At 38.9% G+C, this 24,256-nt stretch overlaps 1 protein-coding gene and 1 long non-coding RNA gene across 2 annotated transcripts; one reads left to right on the forward strand and one right to left on the reverse strand.

The window, feature by feature from the left end:
• Positions 1 to 173: 173 nt before the first annotated feature.
• On the reverse strand, positions 174 to 3,019 carry LOC104692766. Its single transcript, XR_005601383.1, has 3 exons — positions 2,950 to 3,019; positions 1,793 to 1,936; positions 174 to 1,646 (listed from the first exon to the last, which is right to left on the reverse strand). It is a non-coding gene; the product is annotated as an uncharacterized LOC104692766 (long non-coding RNA).
• Positions 2,485 to 22,257, forward strand: OSGIN2 (oxidative stress induced growth inhibitor family member 2). Its single transcript, XM_039548286.1, has 6 exons — positions 2,485 to 2,616; positions 5,525 to 5,679; positions 9,677 to 9,813; positions 11,462 to 11,653; positions 12,268 to 12,359; positions 14,277 to 22,257. The coding sequence occupies exons 1-6, from the start codon at positions 2,573 to 2,575 to the stop codon at positions 15,322 to 15,324; spliced, it is 1,668 nt and encodes a 555-aa protein (XP_039404220.1). The 5' UTR covers positions 2,485 to 2,572; the 3' UTR covers positions 15,325 to 22,257.
• Positions 22,258 to 24,256: the final 1,999 nt, after the last annotated feature.

Raw genomic sequence — 24,256 nt, forward strand, 5'->3', positions numbered from 1 at the left:
CTGCCTGAATCTCTTTACAAAAATGAACTCAACAGGAAAAATACATCCCTTTAAAATGTGAGGAAATGTTTGCTGTGGCTTGGTGTTTTTTAGTCTCTTCCCATGTGTTCCAACTTTAGTGACAAGCAACTAATACAAAGGTACATCTAAAGAAAATACATTTTATTCTGAGACACGGATTTGAAATAAATCCCAACCAAAAAACGAAGACATTTGAAAAATCCAGGTTAACATGTAGAATTTAAAGGGAACAGAAAATTGTACTTCTGGAAGAAACATATAACTAATTGTAAATCAGGACATCTATGCACAACATCATTTCCAGAGAACTACTTAAGTACTTCTAAAGTACTTTTTCCAAACTACCTTTTTATATCACAAACATAAGGTCCAATATAATCTTTTAATTTTAAATGTGAAAGCATGCTGGGGAAAGACATGTCCCAATCTTAGAAGTGGACACAGGTGTGTTTGCTTTTCTCCTCAATTGTATGTACATGAAGATAAGAACACAAACTAGTAATAGTACCAGTATAGCTGAGGTTCTGTGTCATATTCTAGATAGCCAGGTTTATTTATGGAAGGAAATAAGGGCGGTACTTAAAGCCAAATATGTCCTTAATACGTTGATTTTTAAGTCAATGTCATCTGATGATGCCACCAAGTAGCTGGTGAAACCCCAAAAACTTTCGCTTGGTTATAGCTAGTTTCCTTGAAATGTGAGGTCCTGCAGACTTGGGAGTTTTGTATATGGGAGGAGGTTGTCCTATGAGCAAACTATTATGTGAAAAAAAATTAATATTTTCTGTTGTAGCTTTCTGCAACTCATTGAAAAGCAGAACATAACTTTAATAAAACAGTATGAATATTCAAATAGTATGAGTTATCTGATCAACATAAAAATCATTCACATAGTTTCCTGGACTAAAGGCAGTATTTTTGAGGACAGGGCAAGCTAAATGCAGCTTCATGTGGTTAATTCTGGTCTAAAGACATATTGGACCTGGTGCTTCACTTGAAGAACAATGTGTTTAACTGAACATGTTTCATCCTTTCAAAATACAGATTTTATATCAATATTCTGTATTTCCTCAGTGGTACAGCTCAGCTCCTGTGTTCTTTTGCCTTAAGCTTTTACAGAGCACATGTCTAACAAAGTCATCCTTTGTACTGGAACCAGACCAGATCTATTAAATAGTAATTATTCTCTGACTACAGACATGACAGTCTGTTGAATGAACAACCTTGAGGTGAACTGGACTGTCAGCTACCAACAGCCACCTCAGACCGTAACTCCTCAGCTTTGTGAGCTCTTGGTGTTGTGGATTTATAGAACAGATTCACAGAAAAGACATTTCTAATTGTCAAGCTTAACTCTGTGGGAAAGGCTATAACTGTTTAATAAACAGTCATAAATTTATTGGCATTCACTCATTGTTTGGTAGGCTTTGAGAGAGAAAAGCACTGTAAGACATGGGTGTCTCAGATAGCACACTGTCTATGAGCAGATGCTGAGAAAGCTGGGACTGTTCAGCCTGTGGAACAGAAGGGCTGGAGGGATCCTTAATCCATAAATACCTGACGGGAGGGGATGAAGAAGACTTCGTCAGAAGATGGGAGGGAACTCAGTGGTTCCCTGGGAAAGGCTGAGTCCATGTACACAAACAGAAAAGACAAGAAAATCCACCAAACATAAGGAAACATGTTTTCATTGTGAGAATTTTAAAAATACCTGAGCAGGTTGCTCAGGGAGGTCACGAATTCTCCATCCTTGAAGATACTCAAAACTCACCTGGCCATGCTTTTGGGCAGCTGGCTCAGGGTGGCCCTGCCCGGGCACGGGGTTGGACTGGGTGACCTCCTGAGGTTCTGCCACCCACAGTCACTGACCCGGGTGTGACTAGGGAAGGAATGCCTTCTCTCCAAATAAGCAGCCCTGCAAAATATTTATGATAAGACACAACTCAAAGCAACTAACTAATCATATATGAAGCGTTGTTCCGGAATAGGTGGCTGTTAGTCAAAAGGTGCGTCAAAAATTTTTTTAATTGTTTGATTTCTGTTAATTTCTTCATGTGCATCTCACGAGAAACCCGATGGGGCAGAGCAGGACGCTGCAGGCCGGGAGCCTCCCGCGACAGCTCCGCAGCCTGGTGTGAGTCTCCTCGGGGACGGCAGCCCCTCACGGGGCCGCGGAGCTGCCTCGTGCCGCTGCACCGCCCTCCCTCTCACCCTGCGCCGGTGCCAGGCCGGGGCTGCCCGGGGGAGGCGGCGCATCCCGCATCCTCCTGCGGGAGCGGGCCCGCGGGGCCGCGGCAGCGCCGGCAGGAGGAAGGCGCACTCTCCGCTCCTCTTCGCTTCTCTCCATCTCCTCCTCTCAGCTCATCCCGCTCGTCCCTCCTCCCTCCCGGTGTGGCGGCGGCTCCTCCTCCCGCGTGTGACCCGGTGCCGCATGTGAGCGGGGAGGAGGGACCGCGCGGCGCGGGCCCCACTGTGGCGGCAGGAGGAGGAGCGGGAGCCGGCGTGCGGTGTCCCCCCGCAGCCTCATCGCTGGGCCCCGCCGGCACTCCCCATGCCCGTGTGGTGCTGCCGCTGCTCCCTGGCCGGTCACTTCAGGTGAGGCGGCAGCGGGGAGCGGCGGGGCGGCGCGGGAGCCGGGCCGCGGGGCGGCGGGCGGGGGCGGTGCGGGCAGGACGGGGACACCGGCGGGGCTGCGGCCTCCGCGGGGCTGCGGCGGCGAGCGCGGCGCTTACCCGGCCCCGCACGGCTCCGCCGGGGAAGGGATGGCAGTGGCGGGGCCCGGGCGGGCGCGTCATGACCTTGGGCAGCGCCGAGGCGCAGCCGAGCCGGGGGCAGCCCGCGCCCGCTGATGCTCGGTGTTGCTCCGGGGTTCGCAGCGCTGCACCGCCCGGGATGCCGGCCCCAAGGGGCACCGCTCTGCCCGCTTACCTGGAGAAAATCCAGCAGTCTGGCAGTGTTAAATTCGCTTCTCGAAGTGTCAGCTTGAGACCAAATTCAGATTCCTTTTATATAACGAGTTTTCTGTTAACCGCCCACCACAGTCCGTTTCTTTATTTTTTTTTTTTTTCTTCTTAAAGTACGTAATGTATTCTAGAATCTTTCAAAACTGCTACCTGGAAAAGGTACCGTTTGTTTTAATAACCTGCAGCAAATTAGGTATTAGTTATTATCAAATTATTATTATTAGCTTTTTCAAATGGGAGAAAAATGTTACATGTACATTGTGTTTTTTCTCTTAATGGGTTTTTTACATTAAAAAAAAGCAAAGCCGTGGATGCACACGTCGGCACATGTTTAGAATCTGGGCTATTGACAGAATGTAGTTCTCCAGCTTATTTGGTGTGACCAGTATAAGATAGATTAAGCACTAGTGTTGTAACTGACTCATCTTGTGCCCACTTGCACGTCTGCAGGACTAGAGCCGTAAGTAATTGTGCCAAATCCCCACCACTGTGAAGCTGTCTACCGTGAGTTTTATCAAGATAAAAACTTCTAGTAATTGGTGGCTTTCAGTGTTGTTCAGGGGTTATGAAGATGGTGGCCCCTAACTTCAGATCTTGCTGGGTGCTGGTATGATGTTCTTGCAAAGGAAGAGCATGCTCCTGACAACAGTCCTGCATATGCACTGCACTTTGTGTGTGGATGTTCCTGTGCAAAGAACAAGAAACTGCACATTGTGTGCAGATGTTCCTGGGCAAAATCACCGGTTTGGTAGTTTGTGATACACTAAGCTACACAGAAGCAACGTTTTTATTGTTAAAAGATCCTTTTGTAGCCTACAGCATTGTGCATATAGCCGTTAAAAGAAGTTTTGAAATGTTTCTTTCAGTTTTATGTACCACCAAGCCCAGCAAGTGTAATAAAACCACACTAAAGCATGCATGCTGCCTTTAAGACTGTCTTTTGCAAAACATAAGGTAGTATTGCCTTAGTCAAGTTTGAGCAAAGGCTGGAAAATAAAACAGTCTACCTGTTCCTTTCTAAAAGCAGAGGTGAAAAAATTAGGACGATAATTAGATATCCCCTCTCTGACTCTTCATCTAACTCATGCTGTTTGTATATTAGGTGTCTGCAAGAGTTAATGGGCAGCAGTAATCAAACAGTAAGCGTGTAATTTTGTTATTGTTGTTGTACTGCAGGGAATAGTGGTATCAAGTACTTTCCAAAATAAATACAGCCTCAGAATTGCTCCCCACCTTTTTTAACAATGCCATCAGAGAGATGTGTTACAGAGTTTCCTAATGCTGTTGTTACTGCCCAGCTCTGTCTCCGGTTTACTTCAGACTTCCCCATTGAGGAAAGGCTTTTGAAAGAGAATCTTGGGTGCTGTGGGAGTTGAGGCAGTACATAGTGTACGTGGCTTCTTGAAGGCCCTGGGAATTGTATCAGTGTCTTACGGTTTTGGTCCTGTGTAGAAAATAATTGCTGAAACACTAGAATAGCTTTAAGATATGCAAATTCTTAGGAAATATATAAGAGTACTTTTATTTATTGTTAATAATTAACTATATTTGTAAAGAGAAACATTTTTAGAACTGTTGGTAGGGGTATTTTTAATTAAAAATTGGTTGTCCTGACTTTACAAAAGACTTGACAAAATATCTGCAGTAACAGACTATTCTTAATTTGACTCTGTCTTTCTAGCTCGACTGATAGTGTGTGCTTCTTCAATGACCTGGAAAGGCTTCAGAAAGGGCTCCTAAATAATTAAACAGAAAACATTATAAAGCAAGTCTTTGTATTCTAGAAGCACATCTAGATGGTGAAGAGTTACAAGAGAAACTTAAGTAGACTTTGCAGACAAAGAACTGAGAAATCTAGAAAAATGGCTCATCATGAAAGCAGTCTGCTGTGCAGGAGCTGATCTGACTGCATGGCAGTTCCTTCTGTAAAAACTTTTAACAGTGGTAGGATGGGTTATGTCTAGGGCTTAAAGGGATCACTTCACAAGGATCCATCCTCACACCACTGCCGACTTTAGCTGGCCTCACTTCTGTCTGAATGGGAATTTGTTGAGGTGAAGTCTTGTGTGCAGCTCAGCCAGCAGGAAGGGATATAAATGCTGCTGTTGTACCTTAGCTGCTCCTTCAGGATTTTTCTGGCCTTAATGTTGTTAATTGGCTAGGCAGTGTGTATCTCCTCATTTGATAAGGATAATGAGGAATGAGATCTACTGTGTGTGGGATCAAAATAATGCTTTGGTTATACTTTGGCTTTGTATAAACTGAGATTAGAAATCTGCATTTCTGCAGAGCCATCTGTGCCTTTTTGTTATCCTTCTGTAGACTTGCTAGGAGAAAGTGGACTTTTAAAAATCTTCTGTTAGAAAAGCTGTGCTGAAGAGTAAAATTGTGTAGATTGGATAAAACGTATTTGTTTTGGTCTTGATTTTGCCAGTTTCTAACTCTTGAAGTAAAACATCAAAAGCGATTTTTGAAGAGACTGTTCTGACAACAGTTCACTGTTTCATTTTAGTTTTCTCCCATCTGTCCTTCTTAATTAGAACTTACAGCGGCACTGAAACTGAAGGACAGCTTTTGAATTCCTTTGTTCAGTACTTTGGTGACAGCCTTGGGAGGAAGATTAAAAGAATGCCTTTAATTGAAGAAACTGTTCTGCCTGGGGACTCCCTTCTTACTCTGCCTGTAGTAATAATAGGTGAGTTTTTTCACTTTTTTAAAGATTCACTGTCACTGTCATTGCCTTTATAGACCTGCTGCATGAAATAATTTATTATTAAGTATCTAATGCTTAGGATCCTTAAAATGAAGATGTTTATTAGAGTAATACAGTTGTTATAATTAACAACAGTAGCATGAAATTATACTAAGGGACTGGTTGGAGTATATTTGAATTCAAATTATGCTTTGAGAAAATGAGCTGCAATATTTGGCAGCAGATACGGGAGTATTAACGGAAGAACTGTATTGATTCTAGTGTTGATGACATGGGGTTCGATTAATGTGATATGTCTATTTCAGGATGCGTGGAGGTTATCGATGGTACACTGGTAGAAATCTGTGGGGTCATCTGTGGGGAGACTGAAAAGCATAATGTAAAGTGTGTGTACTGTATGTTGGTTAGGTGCTAACCTCTCATTAATTGCCTTTTTCTCTGTTGCATCCATCATTAATGTCTAAATATTCTCCCATCTTTTCCAAAATGAATCCAAGTCAATTCAGCTAGTTTAAAACAATAAACTCTAGTCTTGACTGAACACTTAAAGGCTTGTATCTGTAAAATGTTGCTGAATGACAGGATAACAGAGGGAGGAGGCTCCATCGGTACACAACTTAATTTAGAGTGCCAGCATGATGTGTATTGGGCCAAGGTTTTTCAACAACAGCTGGTCACCAGCTCATTATCACCATGACTTCATGAGGGGATAAAGAAAAGATCTGAAGTAAAGAAGGTTTTCAATAATCTAGTCCAAAGCTGTTGGGACTAGAGCAAGTACCTGCAAACAAGCAGAGATTTTGGAGATTGATGTTGCAATATAATTGTGTTCGCAGTAAGTCTCCACAACTTTGAAAGACTGGTGTTTGTACAGGGCCTGTTCACAAACCTCTCTTTATGATAGTTTAAAATAGTGCTCATGTAACAGACTTACGTGTATGTGACAGACGTGAATCATTTGATGATTTCTGCATCACAGTTGAAGAGAACAGTTTTCTAGCATTTTGTCAGCCTTAGTATAGCTTTGCCATATGAGTTAATGACTCATAAACTGAGTTAATGACTCAGTTTCCAATGTTTAGTTTTGCAAATATGCATTATGCAAATACCTGTGCTCAATACTTATTTTGTCTAGAGAGCCTTTCTAGGTGCTGACACCAAACGCAGCTGCCTTGACCACTTCTCTCTCCATCGTCCAAATGCTTTTTCACGGATATATTTGAGACACCTTGCAAGCTGATCTTCTCCACTGGCAGCCTACTATCACTGAAGAGCCTTTGAAGGGATCTAAAATGATTTGATAATGTAGTAGAAGAGTATGAAAATAATTGTCATCCTCCCCCATATATAAACACTGTTTTCTACTTGTTTAATAACTTCTGTGCAGTACCTGTGTTGGGAAGAAACGGATACATTCCATTGGGGTTGAACAATTTCATGCTGAAACTCTTAAGTTTAGAGCGTGTTCTGTGCTAAACATTTTTATCTTCTGCACTAGTTTTGATCATTACTGTGTAGACAGTGTTGTCACTTCTCATCCAAACGACAAGGTTGTTATGATACTTGAAGTTGAATATTTGCTTTAAATTTAGACACGTAGTGTAAAGGTGGTTGTACTATAGTTTGCTGTTGATCAGAAGAAGATTTTGCTGATATTCAAACTTCTAACTGCTTCTTAAATGAACAGGGCCATGGGGTTTTCAATTATATTGATTGTACAACTAAAGTTTGTATAATAGTAATATCTCTTAATTGCAGTCAGAGCTGTTATTGGAGGTACTGTGTGTAAATAAAGAACAAACCTCTCAGGTATTAATTTCTCATTTCAAAACGATTTTTTTCTCTTTTTCCCAAGAATTTCTGAGAAAATTATAGCAAGTCTAATTGCAAACCTTGCAGCTGAATCTTCGTCTTGTGTGTTCTTGACAGCATATCCTCAAGGGAATTCCTTTCCCTTGGACTTAGTCTGCTTAAAGAATCGGAACTGGGTTTGGATCAGCTCTCTGGATGGTCCCAGAAAAGTTCAGGGAGCTCAGTGACAGTAATTCACCTTAACGTAATCCCATCCTCAGTAATCTCCTTGGCCCTTGCCAGCCTTTGTTTGGGCAACATTTGTTACCCATTAAGTTCTTTACGGCTTATCCAGTAGGAATGAACTTTAGCATGGCATCCTTGGCCAAGGCACACATTTTCCCCTTCCTATTGTGGACTAACTTTGTTTATACTCCAGCAGGAAAAAAAAGCTAGCTGTGCACTTGTAAAAAGATAGAAAATTCTTTACTGTGTTCAAGTTAAAATTCTAAAAACAGTTAAGAATTTACTCAGCCGTGGGAATGCCTGTGAGCTATTGGTATAATTAAAGTGTTTTCATAATTTCATTTGATTTTGATGTGGCTAGTTTCTCTGTATTGGTACAGGTCTCTCACATCCATTTCATGGCAAATGGGTGACAGGAGGAGCTTGCATCTTTAAGCTTTAAATTCCTGGACTGTAGCATATCCAGCTATCTTGTGTTGATCAGTTTGTGGGAGGGCAGAACAGTGTGAGAGTAAGGAAGAACTTTTTCACTGTCTTTAGATTCTTTAGATGATTTTCTTGTAGTCTATGGTTGTGACCAGTCTATGTGCACAGCATTGTAATAAAGTATGAGATACCCTGCCACTGAGGACCAGGTGAGTATAGCCTGCTGAAAGAGGAAAAAGAGATCCAATGTATGAGGAGACTGGGAATGAACAGGATCTCAGCGAAGTAATGGGGGATTTAGGGACTGAGGAACTGGAAAAGGGAGAAGAGACAGGCATTGGAGAAGTGGGATTGTTAACGCGTGATGAAAACAGTGTGTGCAAAGGCGATGGGGAAAAGTAAATGGTCTGTGAACTCCTGACATCAAGAGCTGAAATGGTTAGAAGTAAGAACAAACACTCTGCTATATAAAAGTATGAATAAATTTGTAACTTGAGCCCAGAATTTGCATAGGGTGTGTGCTAAATACCATGTGTGCAAAAAAAGACAAAGTACTCACAAGTGCCTCATTAGGAGAACACTGTGCTTTTCATTCAGTTTATGAGGAAGAGGAGCCATAGAAATAACAATACATAGCCACATATTTAAATTCTGTATCCTAGCACATACTTTTCTGATTTAGTTTTTGATATCTGACTATGCGACATGAATGTTACTTCTGTATTTGCATGTGATAAATATGGTCCCCTACTTTGTTTAATACTAGTCAAATAAATAGAAATGTTTACCTTACGGTAATGGTTTGGTCTCATCTATCTCATACCTTTAATAACATTTTAAAAATGTCTATTAAAATTGCAGCAATTCCCATATACAAATTGAAAATGCTACAAAACCGATAAAAGTGTTGGACTTGATACTCTTGCTGAACAATGAATGTGGTCTTACATGAGTTTCTTGTACTTTACCACTTACCTACAGGAGGTCTGTGTTCACTTAGCTTCTATGTTGCTGTTTTGCTGTGCCTGTAACTTTTCATCTAACTTTCAGCCTTAAGCTTTCTGCTTGTCTCTTTCGTCCTTTTATTTTATGGACAGACCTGAAGATCATGTATTCCAGATTGTCTTTCTGCTCTGTGTTGTACAGTGCCTATGGGAATGCAGTAATATTCAGATATCACCATGACTGACAGGCAGACCATTATCTGTCAGGACATTTTTACACAAGAATAGTGAATTTGACATACTAAATTAGGGAATTTCTTTATATGCATTTAGTTTCCTGGTGTAAAAGTCACAGATATGTTTCTTTTTACCTGAAAAAAATTTTGCTTTGTTTATTTGGAGGATGGCCCTATAAAAAGCTCTATTTTACTGCAAAGTTTATAAGTTGCTTTGAGTCAAAACAGACTGGCATTATACTACTTCAGTACTATTTTGTCACTGTATATTTAGTGATTAACAAACTGTAGATTATAAACATTTTTACTAAAGCAGTAATTTTTTTTCTTTAATAGGAAATGGACCTTCAGGAATTTGCCTTTCTTACCTGCTCTCTGGATACAGGCCATATTTGTCTCCTGAAGCTATACACCCAAACCCCATTCTACATACAAAATTAGAAGAAGCTCGACATCTTTCCATTGTTGATCAAGTAAGCTTTGGTTGCCATCTTGTCTAGGTCTTTTCCTACTGCGAGCATTAATGCATTAATAAGTTATTTTGTTACTCTGTTAATTTAAATAGAATCAACTCATGACCATTGGATCCAAACCTGGGTTGTGTAGTGTTCTTTGTGGTTCTTGAAGGCTTTTAGTTTGTAGTGTTCTTCTGTTTTACAGTCTACTCTTTGTTGTGTTCTTACTACCTGCCAGGAGTGTCTAAAGCATGACTTGGTCAGTGGCTGATGCAGGACTTCCAGTTGCAGGACTTCCTGGATGTTTGGGCACTATCACCAAGGAACACATGCTACTAACATACTTAAAAGTACACATAGTTCAAGTTAAAATATTCGCAAATACTACAGTTTTTACTAAGATTTGATTTTTAGTTATGTGGGGAACATATATCCTCTATCAACACAACCCATTTTTCTTTTTGGAACAGTATGCATCCTTCAGTGTTTGTGTTGTATTGACAGTCGCTCTTGTGCTGTAGTTGTTATCCTTCTATGCATCCAAGTTTTCTGTCTGATTTGATTGGTTAAATCTTCTCCAGCATTTTTCTTTCCATTTGTCCATTTGTTTGCCATGTTAACACTGTTTTCCACTCACTGCACAGTACTCCTGATGGATTACTGACAATGCTATCACTGTATTGCCTTTGTGAGTAATTTATTTGAAATACAAACATGGATTTATGTTTGTAGGGGGTGAGTAGGGGTTTGTTTGGCTTTGGATTTTGGAGGGTGCTTTTGTTTCAGTGCTGTGCTATTTGCATGTAATGTTTACCCTAGGTCTCAAGGTCTTTTTCTTTTGCAGGAAAGTAAGCTGACTAAGTTTTGGCTACAGATGTTTCATGTATTTCATCCTCCCCTGACCCCCTGATATTTTGCCTAATTAGGAAGCTAAGCTGTACTGTCTTTGTCAGCAAAAATTGGTCTTATGTCCAATTCTTTCTTCAACTCTCTATTTTCTCTTCAAATATTTGCTATTGCATAATTTTTTCAATTATTGCAATTTTTAGAACAAGACTGGTTAATAGATGCTGAAATGCGAACATTTTATAAAGTTCTAGAAATTTTGCTCAACATTAACTGCTGTGTAAAATAATCCTAGTTTTAATTTTTAAAAATAATGCTTATAATATCTCCATTATTTCAAAATACAATACAGTTAGTGTTGGAACTAGCTAAAAGCTGTCAAAAGAGCCTTTTCTACTTGATGTTTAAAGCTTAATGTTTTTAGATTCCAATTTGGCTTTATCAAAATGGGGCTCCTAGAAATATTAGCAGTCCCTTGTTAAAAGCAATGTTCTTTCTATAAATACAGGTGTTACTAAGTTGCTCTGATCTCTATTTGTCTACATACTTCTTGTTCTACAATGAATTTTAAATAGTGACTTGCCCCAGAACTGCTGTTATTAACATGTAATTTTTAAATGAGTGAGGTGTATTATTCAGAGTTACACAGAACTGAATCATAGCAGTTATTTCTGAAAAGTGTTGTGATTGAATCTCTACATTAAGTACCTTTACCTAAAGTGCAATTTGAATTAATTTTGTTTTCTGTTGCAATTCAACTTCTGTACATCAGAATAGCATGATGCTGCATGAACATTTTTCAAAATTTGTCATCCTTCAGGATCTGGAGTACCTGTCAGAAGGCCTTGAAGGACGCTCCTCAAACCCAGTTGCAGTGCTTTTCGATACGTTGCTTCACCCTGATGCTGACTTTGGCTATGACTACCCACCTGTTCTGCACTGGAAGTTAGAACAGCATAATTATATTCCCCACATAGTGCTTGGAAAAGGACCACCTGGGGGGGCTTGGCATGTGAGTAAAAATTTCATCTCACTCCTAGGGTAAATTGATAACTCTGTGTTTTGGGATTTTTCTTACTACCTAGGGCTTTTAGATAGTAATGCCAGTTGCAGTTTCAACTGCTCACTTGCCAAAGCCCAGGTAAGTGGGGGATATGAGAAAGGAAGGAAGAAATTGCCCTCTATTTGGGTGTTTGTGACCATGACTGCTGTCTTATATTACCAGGTTTTTTGTTCGTTTAAATTTAATGAACTATTATGAAGAGTATTTTCTATAACTTTTTTTTTGTCTGCACTGTTTCCAGGTGCTTTTGTACAAAATCTTAAATCTCGATGTCTTTTTATGTCACTTTCACATGTTTTTCTTCCTCTTTTGTATTTTAAATAACTTGCTTTTAGTTTCACTTGCACATGCTCTCTCGTCACCTTCTTCTTTATTTGATCATATAGTTGCTTATTATCTACATGTAACACAAAAATGGTTCATCAGTTCTTCATGTAATGTCCTGGTCTTATGTTGTGTTCTGGTATTTTGTTGCTCTAAGTGAGTACAATAAGAAGACCTTCACTGGTTTTTATATAAATTTGAAATGTGTCTGGTCATGCATCTTCATGTTTTCTCCATAGTCCATGGAAGGCTCTATGCTAACCATCAGTTTTGGAGACTGGATGGAATTGCCTGGCCTCAGCTTTAAGGAGTGGGCAGCTAGCAAACGCAGGTAAAGATACTGCATAATCTGTTTGGGAATCCTAGTTGCTATAAAAATCCAGATAACTGGAAAATATTTAAACTTCACTGTTCACAGAAGGGCTTCTTGTTTTGTTTATTAAATTGCCTGATGGCACTGGAAAAAACTGGGCAATGGTCAGGAAGAATAATTGCTCGTGAGTGCACCAAAAGCAAACGTACAGGAAACGGTGTGTTCCAGTAGCATTTGACAAAGAGTCACTTACTGAAAGCAGTTCTGATTAGAGGTGAGGGAAGATGGAGGAAGGAATTTCAAATCAACCGAAGTATTGTAAATTCCTCTTTCAACACAGATGCAGCTGAAGTTGCTGCACACCCCAGCTTTCTTGTAATTCAGGAAGTTATGTAGTTCAGTATTTGCTTTTACAGGCAAAGCTGCAGCATCTTAAATCTATGAATTTTAAGAGAATAATTCAGTATTTCAGTGTTAGTTTGTAGCAGTAAGTTTCTTGAAAAACTTGAGAAGAAAAGTTACTTTTGTGCAAGCTCACTGTTTTTACTTCAGTTCATAAAGGTCTGTGTCAGCAGATGAATCTAGGAACACTCTACATGAGCTTTTTCTAAAATTTTAATTTTTTTGACTTTGCTCTAGCAAAATTAAAGGAAGTTGGTTTTGTACCATGTATGGGAAAAGAAGAAGTAGAGTTACTTGAGCATATGTCTTTAAGGGCGGACTGTTACTCATTTCAGGACAACCCTTGAAGTGAAGAAACTGTAGCTTTGTTCTTTAATCCTTTTCTTAGATAACCCCAGCAATCTTGCCTCCTTATTAACTGAAATCCCATAAGCTGCTTATTATCTGAAGCTATATATTATAGTTTTCAACAATGCTAAAACCAGAAATGCTGACCTGTTGTACTACAATTAAACAACCTTCTTTAAAAGGATTGATGATAATGTAAACTTCTAGTCATGTAGAACAGTTTCCTAAGTTTCCTTGTAAGAGGTGTCACAGTCACATTATCCTCTTCCAATAAATATCTCATGAGGATTTTCAGAGCCGTAACCTGAGCATTTAAAAGTACATATGCTATTATCTTGTTAATCTAAGAAAATGAATAGCCTGATTACTTGTAGATATGATTTTAAGTGTAATTTAGTGGCAATCCTGATGTTCAGTACTGTTTATTTTGCCTTCTTCCTAGAGCTTACTTCTAAAGAAGCAGCAAAATTCATGCAACTGTTCCAAATAATTACACTGTCAGCTATTTTTTCTTATGAGACTGCAATAATCACGAGAAAAGCACAGATGTAATAGCAGGGTTGCAGTGCAAAAATATTTTTTGTTGAACACTTGAACCTCACAATCCTATTTACATAGTTGCACTAACACTCTGTGTCATGTTTGCTTTGCTCACTCATGTGACATAGAACTACTTCATTTGATACTTAGTGAACTTAACTGTACCCAAGGGAGAGGTCTTTTGTAAAGTATAATGAATACTTGGTTCCAGTAACATTGAACCTGGAGTTTCAAAATTAGCACTTAACTATGACATTTAATTAATTAGATTGTAAGTAAGTGTATTCTCACTGAGTACAAGTTTAGCCAGTATTGTACTGCTGATAGCTGTGATGTTAAACTTTGTAAAATACTTCCATATGGAGCTGACGTGATACTCCAGAGCTTTGTTACACCTAATTTGTCAAACACCATAGCACTTTACATTGTATAAAGACTTAAACCTGTATTTTAAAAGTTAGCTTGTCTTGTGTATCAGAAAACAAGAGAAAAAATAAATGCCTTTAAAGATGATGAACTCAGTGTCGGTTACACTGAACAGATTCAGTCCTCTTAAATTTGATCTGTCATGTGATATTTCATATCTGATATTCAAATTACCAATAAGGTCTATTTATTAACTGGAACCATTTAATTTTGTTTCAGAAATATAAAGAGTGATCGAGTAATGCCAGAGGAAATAGCTTGTTATTATAAAAACTATGTTAAAGTCATGGGCCTCCAAAAGAATTTCAGAGACAATGTTTATATAACATCAGTGTCCAGGCTTTACCGAGAAAAGGATGATGAAGGTAGCAGTCAACAAAATGAAGATATTTCAACACAGCATTTGGAAATGGAAGATGGACAGAAATCACTTATTAAGAGAAACTGGGAAGTCAGAGGTTATCAGCGAGCAACAGATGGTTCTCATGTGCCCTTCTGCCTCTTTGCTGAGAATGTGGCTCTTGCAACTGGCACCTTTGATTCTCCTGGCCGACTGCAAGTTGAAGGAGAAGACTTTCCTTTTGTCCTCCATTCCATGTCTGACTTCGGAGCTGCAATCAGCAAAGGAAAGTTACGTGGGAGGGCAGACCCTGTGTTGATTGTGGGTGCTGGACTAACAGCAGCTGATGCAGTACTATGTGCCTATAACAACAACATCCCAGTAGTCCATGTGTTTCGTAGAAGAGTTACCGATACAAGCCTAATTTTCAAACAGTTACCTAAAAAGCTTTACCCTGAATACCATAAGGTCTATCATATGATGTGTACTCAGTCTCATACCGTGGACTCTAATCAACATTCTGCTTACACTAGTTTCCCTGAACACAATGTACTTTCCTTCAAGCCTGAAATGAAATGTGTTCTTCAGAGCGCCTCCGGACTGAAGAAAATTTTGAAGTTTTCTGTAGCCTTAGTTCTGATAGGTTCTCACCCAAATCTTTTCTTTTTAAAGGACCAAGGACATAGCATAGGTCATCACTCTAATCAGCCTATCACATGCAAGGGGAATCCTATAGAGATTGATCCATACACTTACGAATGCACTAAAGAAGCCAACCTCTTTGCTTTAGGGCCTCTGGTGGGAGACAACTTTGTACGGTTTTTAAAAGGAGGTGCACTGGGCATTGCACGATGCTTGGCAATAAGACAAAAGAAGAAACATGAATTGATTGAAAGTGAGGATGGAGGAGGTGATGGGGTACCATAAATGAGACATTAGAAACTCTCACATCCAGGATTACAGATGTAGTCTTAACAGAAAACTCACTGGCAGCAAAAGTTGATAGCAGTCACATTTCTGTTGTGTACAAGTAACCTGCGCTTGTATTGCTTGGTAAAGGATGCTGATACTACAATATTTCATTCTTTAGAAATACAAAAAATTGATCTGCTATTTCAACTGATTTCAACTGGAATTGCTTCCAGATAAACAGAAAATGAGACTAACTTATCTTGGCCTGCCTGCCTGTCATCTCTTGCTCAACTACAAGAGCAGACTTCGTCTGTGAAAAGCAATGCCTACCAGAGTGGCTTTACATTTTAGTGTCAAATGTGACAAAAATACTCTTACCATGAAATTTAAATAACTTCTAAAAGCAGAAAGCTTGTTTAGTACAAAATGATTCTTTGTCCCAAAGCAAATTTGGAGCCTTCTGCTTGAAGCGAGGATTTTATTTATTTGCCACAGTAATACTTGGAATGAGCACTTAGCAAAGTGGTTTCTACTGTAAGAAGGACTTCTGTAAGCAAGAAGTATTCCTTAACGGTTTTAAATTATCCTGGTAATTGGAATAAAAGAATAAGCATTCCCATTTAATCTTTAATAACGATTTGACACAATCCATTAATGTTTCTTCACACTATGCCTAGAGTTGGGTGAGTGCACAAAGACTAACATGAGATGTTCCCCTACAGTGATATGTACATTTCTGAGAATACGCATTAACATAAACAATAAAGTACGCATATAAGTGCTCTTATTACAGTGTCAATATAATGAGTATCTAGTGTACTTCTGAAAAATTAAGTACATGAGAAAATTAAGGGGTTTTTGCTTCCAAGCTCAGGAAGACTGAATGGGATCACTTGGCTGATGAAGGTGGGGTGGGTGATAGATATTCTCATCTCCCATTTGACCAAAAATTGGTTCTCTTTTTTTTCTAGAGCAGCACATGATAGTGAAATATATTGGCCTGCAATTTTTGAAACTTAAGAAAGGCTTGTATCTTACAGCCAGCTAAAAAATAAACCAATCTCAAAACAAACATGCAAAAGTTCCTTTAAATCTTAAAGCTTATGAAAGACAAAGACTTAACTTGTACCTACCTCTGAATCCAAGTTTCATCTTTCTGCTTCATAATGTAAGACCTAGATTTCATTTGCTGGGTTTTACAGTAGTTAGTTTACCTAAACACACTCATAGGTTTCGTACCATAGTGAGGTTAACTTAGGAAAGTGAACACCCTGAACTCTGAATAGACAAAAGTGATTGGTTTTAACTGGTTTTTTCCCAAATGTTTTAATTCAGGTCCAATGTGATGGAATAGATGTTATTTTTCTGTTTGGGTTTTTTTTATGTTAAAGAATGTCATGTTAATTTAAGGTATTGTGTTCACATGATTAAAAAATCTCCGTATTAGAACTTCAACAGATTTTAAAAAGGAAGTTAGGCTTTGTGAAACTGCTAGTGCTTGCTGGTTTCCCAGCTGTCTTAACTTTCCTAAGTTGTAGACAGCTGTATTCAATAAATGCCTGTTTTCTGTGCCTACTCAATTACAGGGTTCTGTGGCTACTGCAGGTCTTTATGCATCTGAGTAAGTTACTCAGACTTTGGACATAGAAGTTGAAAAGGTACAGTATGCAAGGATTAAAACTACTATTTTCAGTGGAAGTCCAAAATAATTTATGAAATTATGCTACATACAACTAATAATAAATTTTAGTCTAGAGCCACTTAATAGCATAAACACAAACAAAGGAGCATTTCTATCAATTTCTGCATTGCCCACATGGTTGGCTTCAGCCACACATTGTCAGTACCAGTTAAGATACTTTTTTATACTGATATTGAACTGATTTTAATTCCACTAAAGTCTAAGCTTGTTTTCTTCATATTTTAATTTGAGATTCTACAATTTACCTTCTCTGGCAGAAACTGTGTATATAGAAACCAATTCTAAACCTGTGATACCTAATAATTTTAACTGTTAAAAGTGCTAAATACTTCCTTATAGGACTTTATTGCAGTTAAGTTATTGGGAATACATCTGCACTGTGATCAAATTCCTGCAGTTTTGTATCAATATAAATGTCCAAATACAACATATGGCATGTTACTGCTTTTTCATTTGTCACAGGAGACTTTTAAAATGCCAGCAAAACAAAGATCTACTTAGCAGTTATTTTGCAAAAAGGGAAAAAAACCTTTAAATGGCTCCATTTCTAGCCTCAGCTGCTGCAGCTACTCGCAAGCTGTGTGTGTTGTAGTAACAATTTTGCAGCAGAGATCTTTGACCTATTATTACACAAGTATCTTTCACTGCAATCTTACAGCACCTTGAGGTTTAACTGCTTTTTTTTTATCAATCTTGCCAGTATTTTTGAGATAAAAAGTTGCATGCAAGACCCCCTAGTTGGGCAGAGACATTTCAGTGGTAATGTTTATTAAGCCAGTATAAAAATATTTTTTCAACCAAAGCTTTGCTAAAAGATCATCTTTTGTCTTCTAGGAAGTGCTAGATTTAAAGTTGTAGCTGGACTTTTTCACTTTTGCCTTTCTGATTTTGAGAGAAATTTCTGTTTCTCTCCTCTTACTTATTTTGAGGAACTAGGTGATAGAAAACTTCAGGCTTTGCCTTAAGATAGTTTTCCCTACAGCACTGCATTTATTGTGAATTAGATGTTGGCACTGAATAGTGTCTTTTGGGGAAACACGTTGTTTCTCAGATTAGAAAAAAACCAAGCATTTGAATTTCCTGTGTAATATAATAATTTGCAGAAGGGAGACTGCTTCTTTCAGCACTTCTTTCACTGAGAAGGGTAAACTTTTAAATATCATGGATTTTAAAAGGATACTTAGTACTTAAGATCTATTACTAAAATACAGACAGGAAGAACATAAATTTTAGCCTAAGTAATTTAATTTGGATTTACAGAATTTGTAAAGTTGTGTTAACCCATACTGTGTAGTTTCTAATACGCTAGTGGAAAAACATCTTTTACATTTGGATTTGGTTCTTAATGCTGTGAATGTGTCTCCTAGTTAAATTATGGCTAAGAGTATTTTAAGTAGTATCCAGATGCTGAACTGGGAGTTAAGATTTCTCCTAGTAGATTTCCATAACAATCTGCCTCTTTCCAGTGTCTCTTCTGACTGAATTGTGCTTAAAATTTTTTCCACAAAGGAGTAAGCCTGTTTCACCCAAGTGAGTTAACGCAGGACTCCTTTCTGCGAGTAATCCAGAGAGAGTGGTGATAACAACACCAGATTCTTCTCTCTCTCAGGAAAGTGCTTTGTTTTGGACTAGCAGCCTGGGTCTACCAGTGGCTGCATGAAAAGAGTATGGCTCCCAGAAACAGTGGTTATACACTGAGAAAGGGACACCAAAGTGTATCCCACAGCTCCAGGTCCCTAGTCCTCAGCACTTAGGGAATTGTTGAAATATTCTTGTATTTTACTTCTGGCCTGGGGGGTGTAGGCAACTTCTTTTTAATAATTTCATAGAATGATTTTTGCATAATGAAAAATACTAATTTTGTAGAAGGAGGTGGCTGTAGCTTCTCTCACAGCTCAAGAACTGAAAAGAAGGCTAGAGCTAGAAATCCAGAGTATTTACTCAAAGCTGTAGGAAACCAAACTAAAACCTCAACTTCTAGACAGGCCTGACCTGCACACCCAGTTGAAAGAAAAGGCCATTTTTAGACCAAGTGCTCTTGAAAGAGAATGAAAGGGAGTAAAATTTGCAAACTTGTAGTGAGTGTTCATTGCTGACAAGTGATGACTAGTGAGGAATGATGGGAGGAAAGCTGTGAAGAACGCGTGCAGTGTGAAGTGCAAACGTACAGGTGCTGAAGTGCCTCCGCGCAGCGTCAATAGGCCGGGGGTGTCCCCATCCTTTTGGGTCGAGATCTGGGTCTGTGGCAAGAGCTCTGCACAGGAGCTGTTCATCCAACACACTGCTGAGTATTTGTAACTGGCTGTTAAGTACACTGAATGCAACATGTACGAGAAATTGTCTTTGCTGACTAAGCTGTAGGACTGGATCAGCAACATGGTGTGCCAAGAGATAAGGCTTTGTTACTCTGCTACCATAATTTCTACTTCTGGAAAGCAAGCAGGTATCTTCATGTAATAGCAGGATCTGGGCTGTACAGTGTTCCCAGACATTTCTAAACTAGAAGAGGTAGCACACATATGCCTTAAAGGCAGCTGACTACTCAATTTTATTATCGTCCATATAGTAATGGTTTAATTTTGAGTAAGTTATGGAATCAAAAATGCCAAAAGGTTTATACTGTTATACCTTAATTTAGATAATGCATTAGGAGCCTTACAATAACAATGTTCTGTCATCATTTTTGGACTCTTATTTTAAGGTGAGAGCAAGACAGGAACACTCAATGGATTTGAGAGCTTTTTGTACAAATATTTCCCCCATTTCCCCTTGCCCAACCTGAAAGAAAAGTTTTGCTTTGTTTGAAATAACTGTAACACTTGATTCTACTTAGCAGAAAGAATGGAAATTGAAGCACCTTTGACAGAAAAAGAAAGGCTTTGGTGACACTAGGGGTAGAAATCTGAAGTAAGGATGTTGAATTATAAACAACTCTTTTCCTGAAACAATGTATTTTATATTCTAAATGGTACACTGGGAGTTTCAGTTTAGTTAATTTTTTGAACCTTGAATTACACAGAGAATTAATTGTGTGGTCAAGGATGAATTTGGTGTAAGGAACAAGGATTATGGGCAGGGAAAAAAAGCATTTCTAGTGTTACTTGGTAGCTATAGAGAAGCTAAGCTGTTTTAAAGATGGTTTTGTCATTGTAGACACTAGAACAATTCAGCTCAAGCAAACCTTGAACTTGAGTTCCCATTATACCTGTCTGCCTGTTAGCTCATTTTCTAACTGGCAGTTTTGTACGTTCAGGGCATAATAAACCAACTCTTAAAACCTAGTGGTAATCAGTAGTCATCAAACCAGGAAACAACTTGTTCTGGAGGCTAAGTAACTCTAATTTGCACTTTCCTCCTCCATCTCTTTATTCTGAGATCACTGGCAATGTGTAAGTACCAGCCTACAGTGGATGCTTCAGTAAACTAAAATGCAGCTTTATGTCCCTAGACACCCTCTGTAGACTTACATGCCAGCAGAAAGAAAATTACCAATTAGGTTTGCTATGTATTCACAAAATACTATAGAATCCTGGCATTTTTAGGTTGTTTTTTTAACTAGATATACAAATATTTTTCATCAGTTTGCATGCTAGGACCAGCTTCTATGTGAACAGTGAGCTATTGTTGTTCAAGAACTGATCCTGCTACCTTACATCTCCCTGGCACAATATACTGAGTCAATACTTTGACCTTGGCCATTTCTCTGTTAGACCTGGTATGCTGGTTGTATGCTGGAATTCCAGTTTGAAATAAGATAAAGGACTATATTCATCTACCTATGTGTTTGTTCACACACAATGCACCTGGACTTGGAGATTTTGTGTATAAATATAATTTCTTTGTGTGTGGCAGTGCCTGTTTCATCTTTTGCTGGAGTATGCTTGGGTCAAAACTTTCTTTTTTTCAGATAAGCAATGTAAACTAGTACAGAACATTTTGTGTAAGCAACTTGTGAGCTAAACCTCTGTTTTGATTAGATGATAAACATTCCTGAGGTTTGCATGCTAGGCTTGCTTTATCTTAATGTGTGAACACTTATTATAGACTGAAAGCAAAAAATTAAAATAGTGTCACCTAGAAGTCAGTTATTTTGGTTTTGAGAAGTAGGGAACTCAAGTCAAATGACAGATCAAACTGTGGAGGAAAAGGAATTCAGAGAGCTGCAGTGTTCAGAATGAGGAACGTGTTTTGCATGGATCTGGTGCTGAAACCAATGAATAACAAAGATTCCAGTAGTAAAATCTGCAGCAGAGCAGTACAGGCAGAGTGCTAAAGCCAAGTGGTAGAAAGAGTTGCTAGTCAGAGATATCTGATATTGTGTAGCATTTTGTAACTATCTCACTGGAATGTGGTGATGGCAATCAAAGACTGAAAGAGGAAGATGAGGAATAGTGGTAAGGAAGAGGGTTAATTTTTTGGCACATTTGGCTTGAATTATAAGGAGATACCAGAACAACCAGAACACAATTGGAATCTGGAAATCAAACAAAAACCAGTTTGTGAATTTGTGACTCCAACCAGATGTGGCCAAATGTAACTGAGGATTGATTCAAGAAACGGAAAAGAGCAAGAGAAGAGGGTGCAAGACTCCCTCCAGTTTTATGGGAGATGGAGAGAAAGGAAAAATATAGACTGAGAAATCATTTGTATAACATGGACTGGAGCAAGAGGGGGGAGGGGTTTAGGCATGGGTCTACAGTAGAGGCTTCAGCTACTGTATCAGGAATGAACATAGGGAATAGAGCTTATCACACATCAGGAATAAAGGCAATGGAAGGGGACTTGGCATTTCAGAGGAAGGAGATGGGGAGGATGGAGGAACATAAGCTGACTGCAAACACACTTTCTGCATATAGGTGCAATGACAAAGGAGAGGCCAGCCCTCACACATAACCCCCACCATTCTGGGAGAAGATGGGGGAGTAAGGGTAGGAGAAAAATGTACAGACTCATAGATATGAATGGACAGAAATAGAAATCACACTTCAACCATGAGAATATCTTGGCAGTCTTCCCAAAAAAAACCTGTGGCTTTCCCAGCTGATGTAGGAAATGGGAAGTCAGCTGAAACTGGTGTGAGTTAAACTGAAAATTAAGCATGTTTTCATGCAGGGATACAGCACCTATCCATGGTTTTAGTAGTACATAGAGTAATTCAATCTGCTTTAAACTGTTTTTGTCACCTAAGCTGCTGAATGCAAGACTGCCTGTTAAGAGCCTTGCTAATAAAAAGTATATTTAGTTTATATATTGTGTGCATCTCCTTCCTGTGAACAGTGTGAACAAAGATAATAAACGCTACAAAAAAAGCATCCCAAACAAACCCTCAAACTGTGTTATATACAAAAAAATGCAAGAAACACGATCTGAAGAGAAGTTTCTGCTTAGGTATTTTTAAGGTGAAGAGCATAATTTTGTCAAAAAGATGAGTATACTTGCAGACCGTGGGTGTGGCAGAGGAAAGAAACCTTAGATATCATCTCTGATTTACTGAACCTTCTAAAGAAAATCAGCACCACACAAGTTCTCCCAGAAATTGAACTTGCTGTTGAAACCACAGAGTACATGCTCTGCAGTGAAAATGGAGCACACAGCAAAATTTCTGAACTGCAGAATGCTAAGTTGATTGCCCTTGCTTGTGCTCACAGCTTTTGCTTTACCTATAAAAATGCCTCAACCCATGAGCTTTCCCCTCTTGCTCTTTTCTTATTCTGTAATTTTCCCATCCTGCTGGGGGAGAATGTGTGAGTGGGGCTTAGCTGCCTACTGGGGTTAGCCTGTAACAGTATGTTCTGTACAATAAAGGAAATACCAGGTGAAGTTAATGCACTAGCTCCAGGGATAAGGTAGATACTGATGCAATTTATCGAATGTTCAAATTTATTGGATCGTGTAATCATGTCCTTTATCATCTACCTCAAAAATTTCAGTAACAGAAGGCCAAACCAGTAAGCCAACAAGCATGTTTCCTCTAATGTCCTGAGTTGAAAATCATGGCGAAAATAAGTTAAAATGGAAGGAAGACTTCAGAATTATGAATGGGACATGTTACATGAATTTAGAGTTACAATTTAAGCCATAGCTAAGAGGTCTGTATGTCTAAACTTTTTAATGCAAGCATAATTTTATACTGAAATAGCAGAAGCTCAGGTGCACTAATGTGGCAGGCTTTTCATCAACTGGACAGCAGCTGAAACTGTATTACAAACCACACTGTATCACCTACTAGGGACCCTCAAGTTAGAATATTCTGAGCTGAAACTCTTAAACACTAAATTAAAAAAATAAAAGTATCAAAGCTGGTAAATTCAGCTGTCTGGGAAACTGGATTTGAAGAGCCCAAAATCATAAAACATGAACAAGAGTGCTCTCAGCTATATCAGCAGGGTTGCTTGAGCCCTAGCTGATTGCAGTCTGAGCAGCAAAGGACTCAGCCTTTACTTTCTTGTAGAAGGCCCCTATACATTTCATGTTTTGTCCTTTCACTTCAGAAATTATCCAGTTGCTTTTTACAAAAACAAGGCTTTAATTACAACCTTTCTGAAGAATCTTGTCCATTGATATTCTGCTATCCAAGCTATTTGCTTGAATTTAGTAACAACAATCAAAAACCTCAGCAGTCTACAAGAGCTCTGTTGGACCAGGTCTTCAGCCAGAAAACCTGGAAATTCTCAGTGATAGTAGAAAAACTCAACTGAGGGTGCAACAGTCAGTACATCTCCTCCAGAAAGAATTTTAACTGCTTAAGAACAGTCTTTTTAAAGGTATTTGGTGGGTAAGATTAGATGTACCCTCATGCAAACATTCTCACAGCTTTTGTGGAACTCAGAAGTATTGGGCTACAGTTTGTGTATCACTCTGGACATTGCTGATCAGCAAGAAGATGCCAAGACAGACATGAGAAAACACTGGCTTTGGAAGACCAAATATTTTCTGCATGGTTCAACCATGTTGACTTCAGCACATTTGCTATCTTGATATACACAGATCTCGCAATGCTGCTCTTTAGATCTGATACACAATGGAGCAGCTTCAAACAGTGCAGCTCATCTTCCTTATATGCTCAGAGGTCTTGGCAGAGGAAGAAATTTGGTTTGTGTCAATTCAATTACATCAACCAGATTACTTCCTCACATGAAGAAAGAGATCCTCCCTCTTGAAAGAGGATGCAATAAAGCTACTGTCCATCTTTATTGCTATGTGATGGCTTCATACAGCTGAGCAGGAGGTCCGGAAAGTTTTTTT

Source organism: Corvus cornix, chromosome 2, assembly GCF_000738735.6.
Source record: "Corvus cornix cornix isolate S_Up_H32 chromosome 2, ASM73873v5, whole genome shotgun sequence".
NCBI lineage: Eukaryota > Metazoa > Chordata > Aves > Passeriformes > Corvidae > Corvus > Corvus cornix.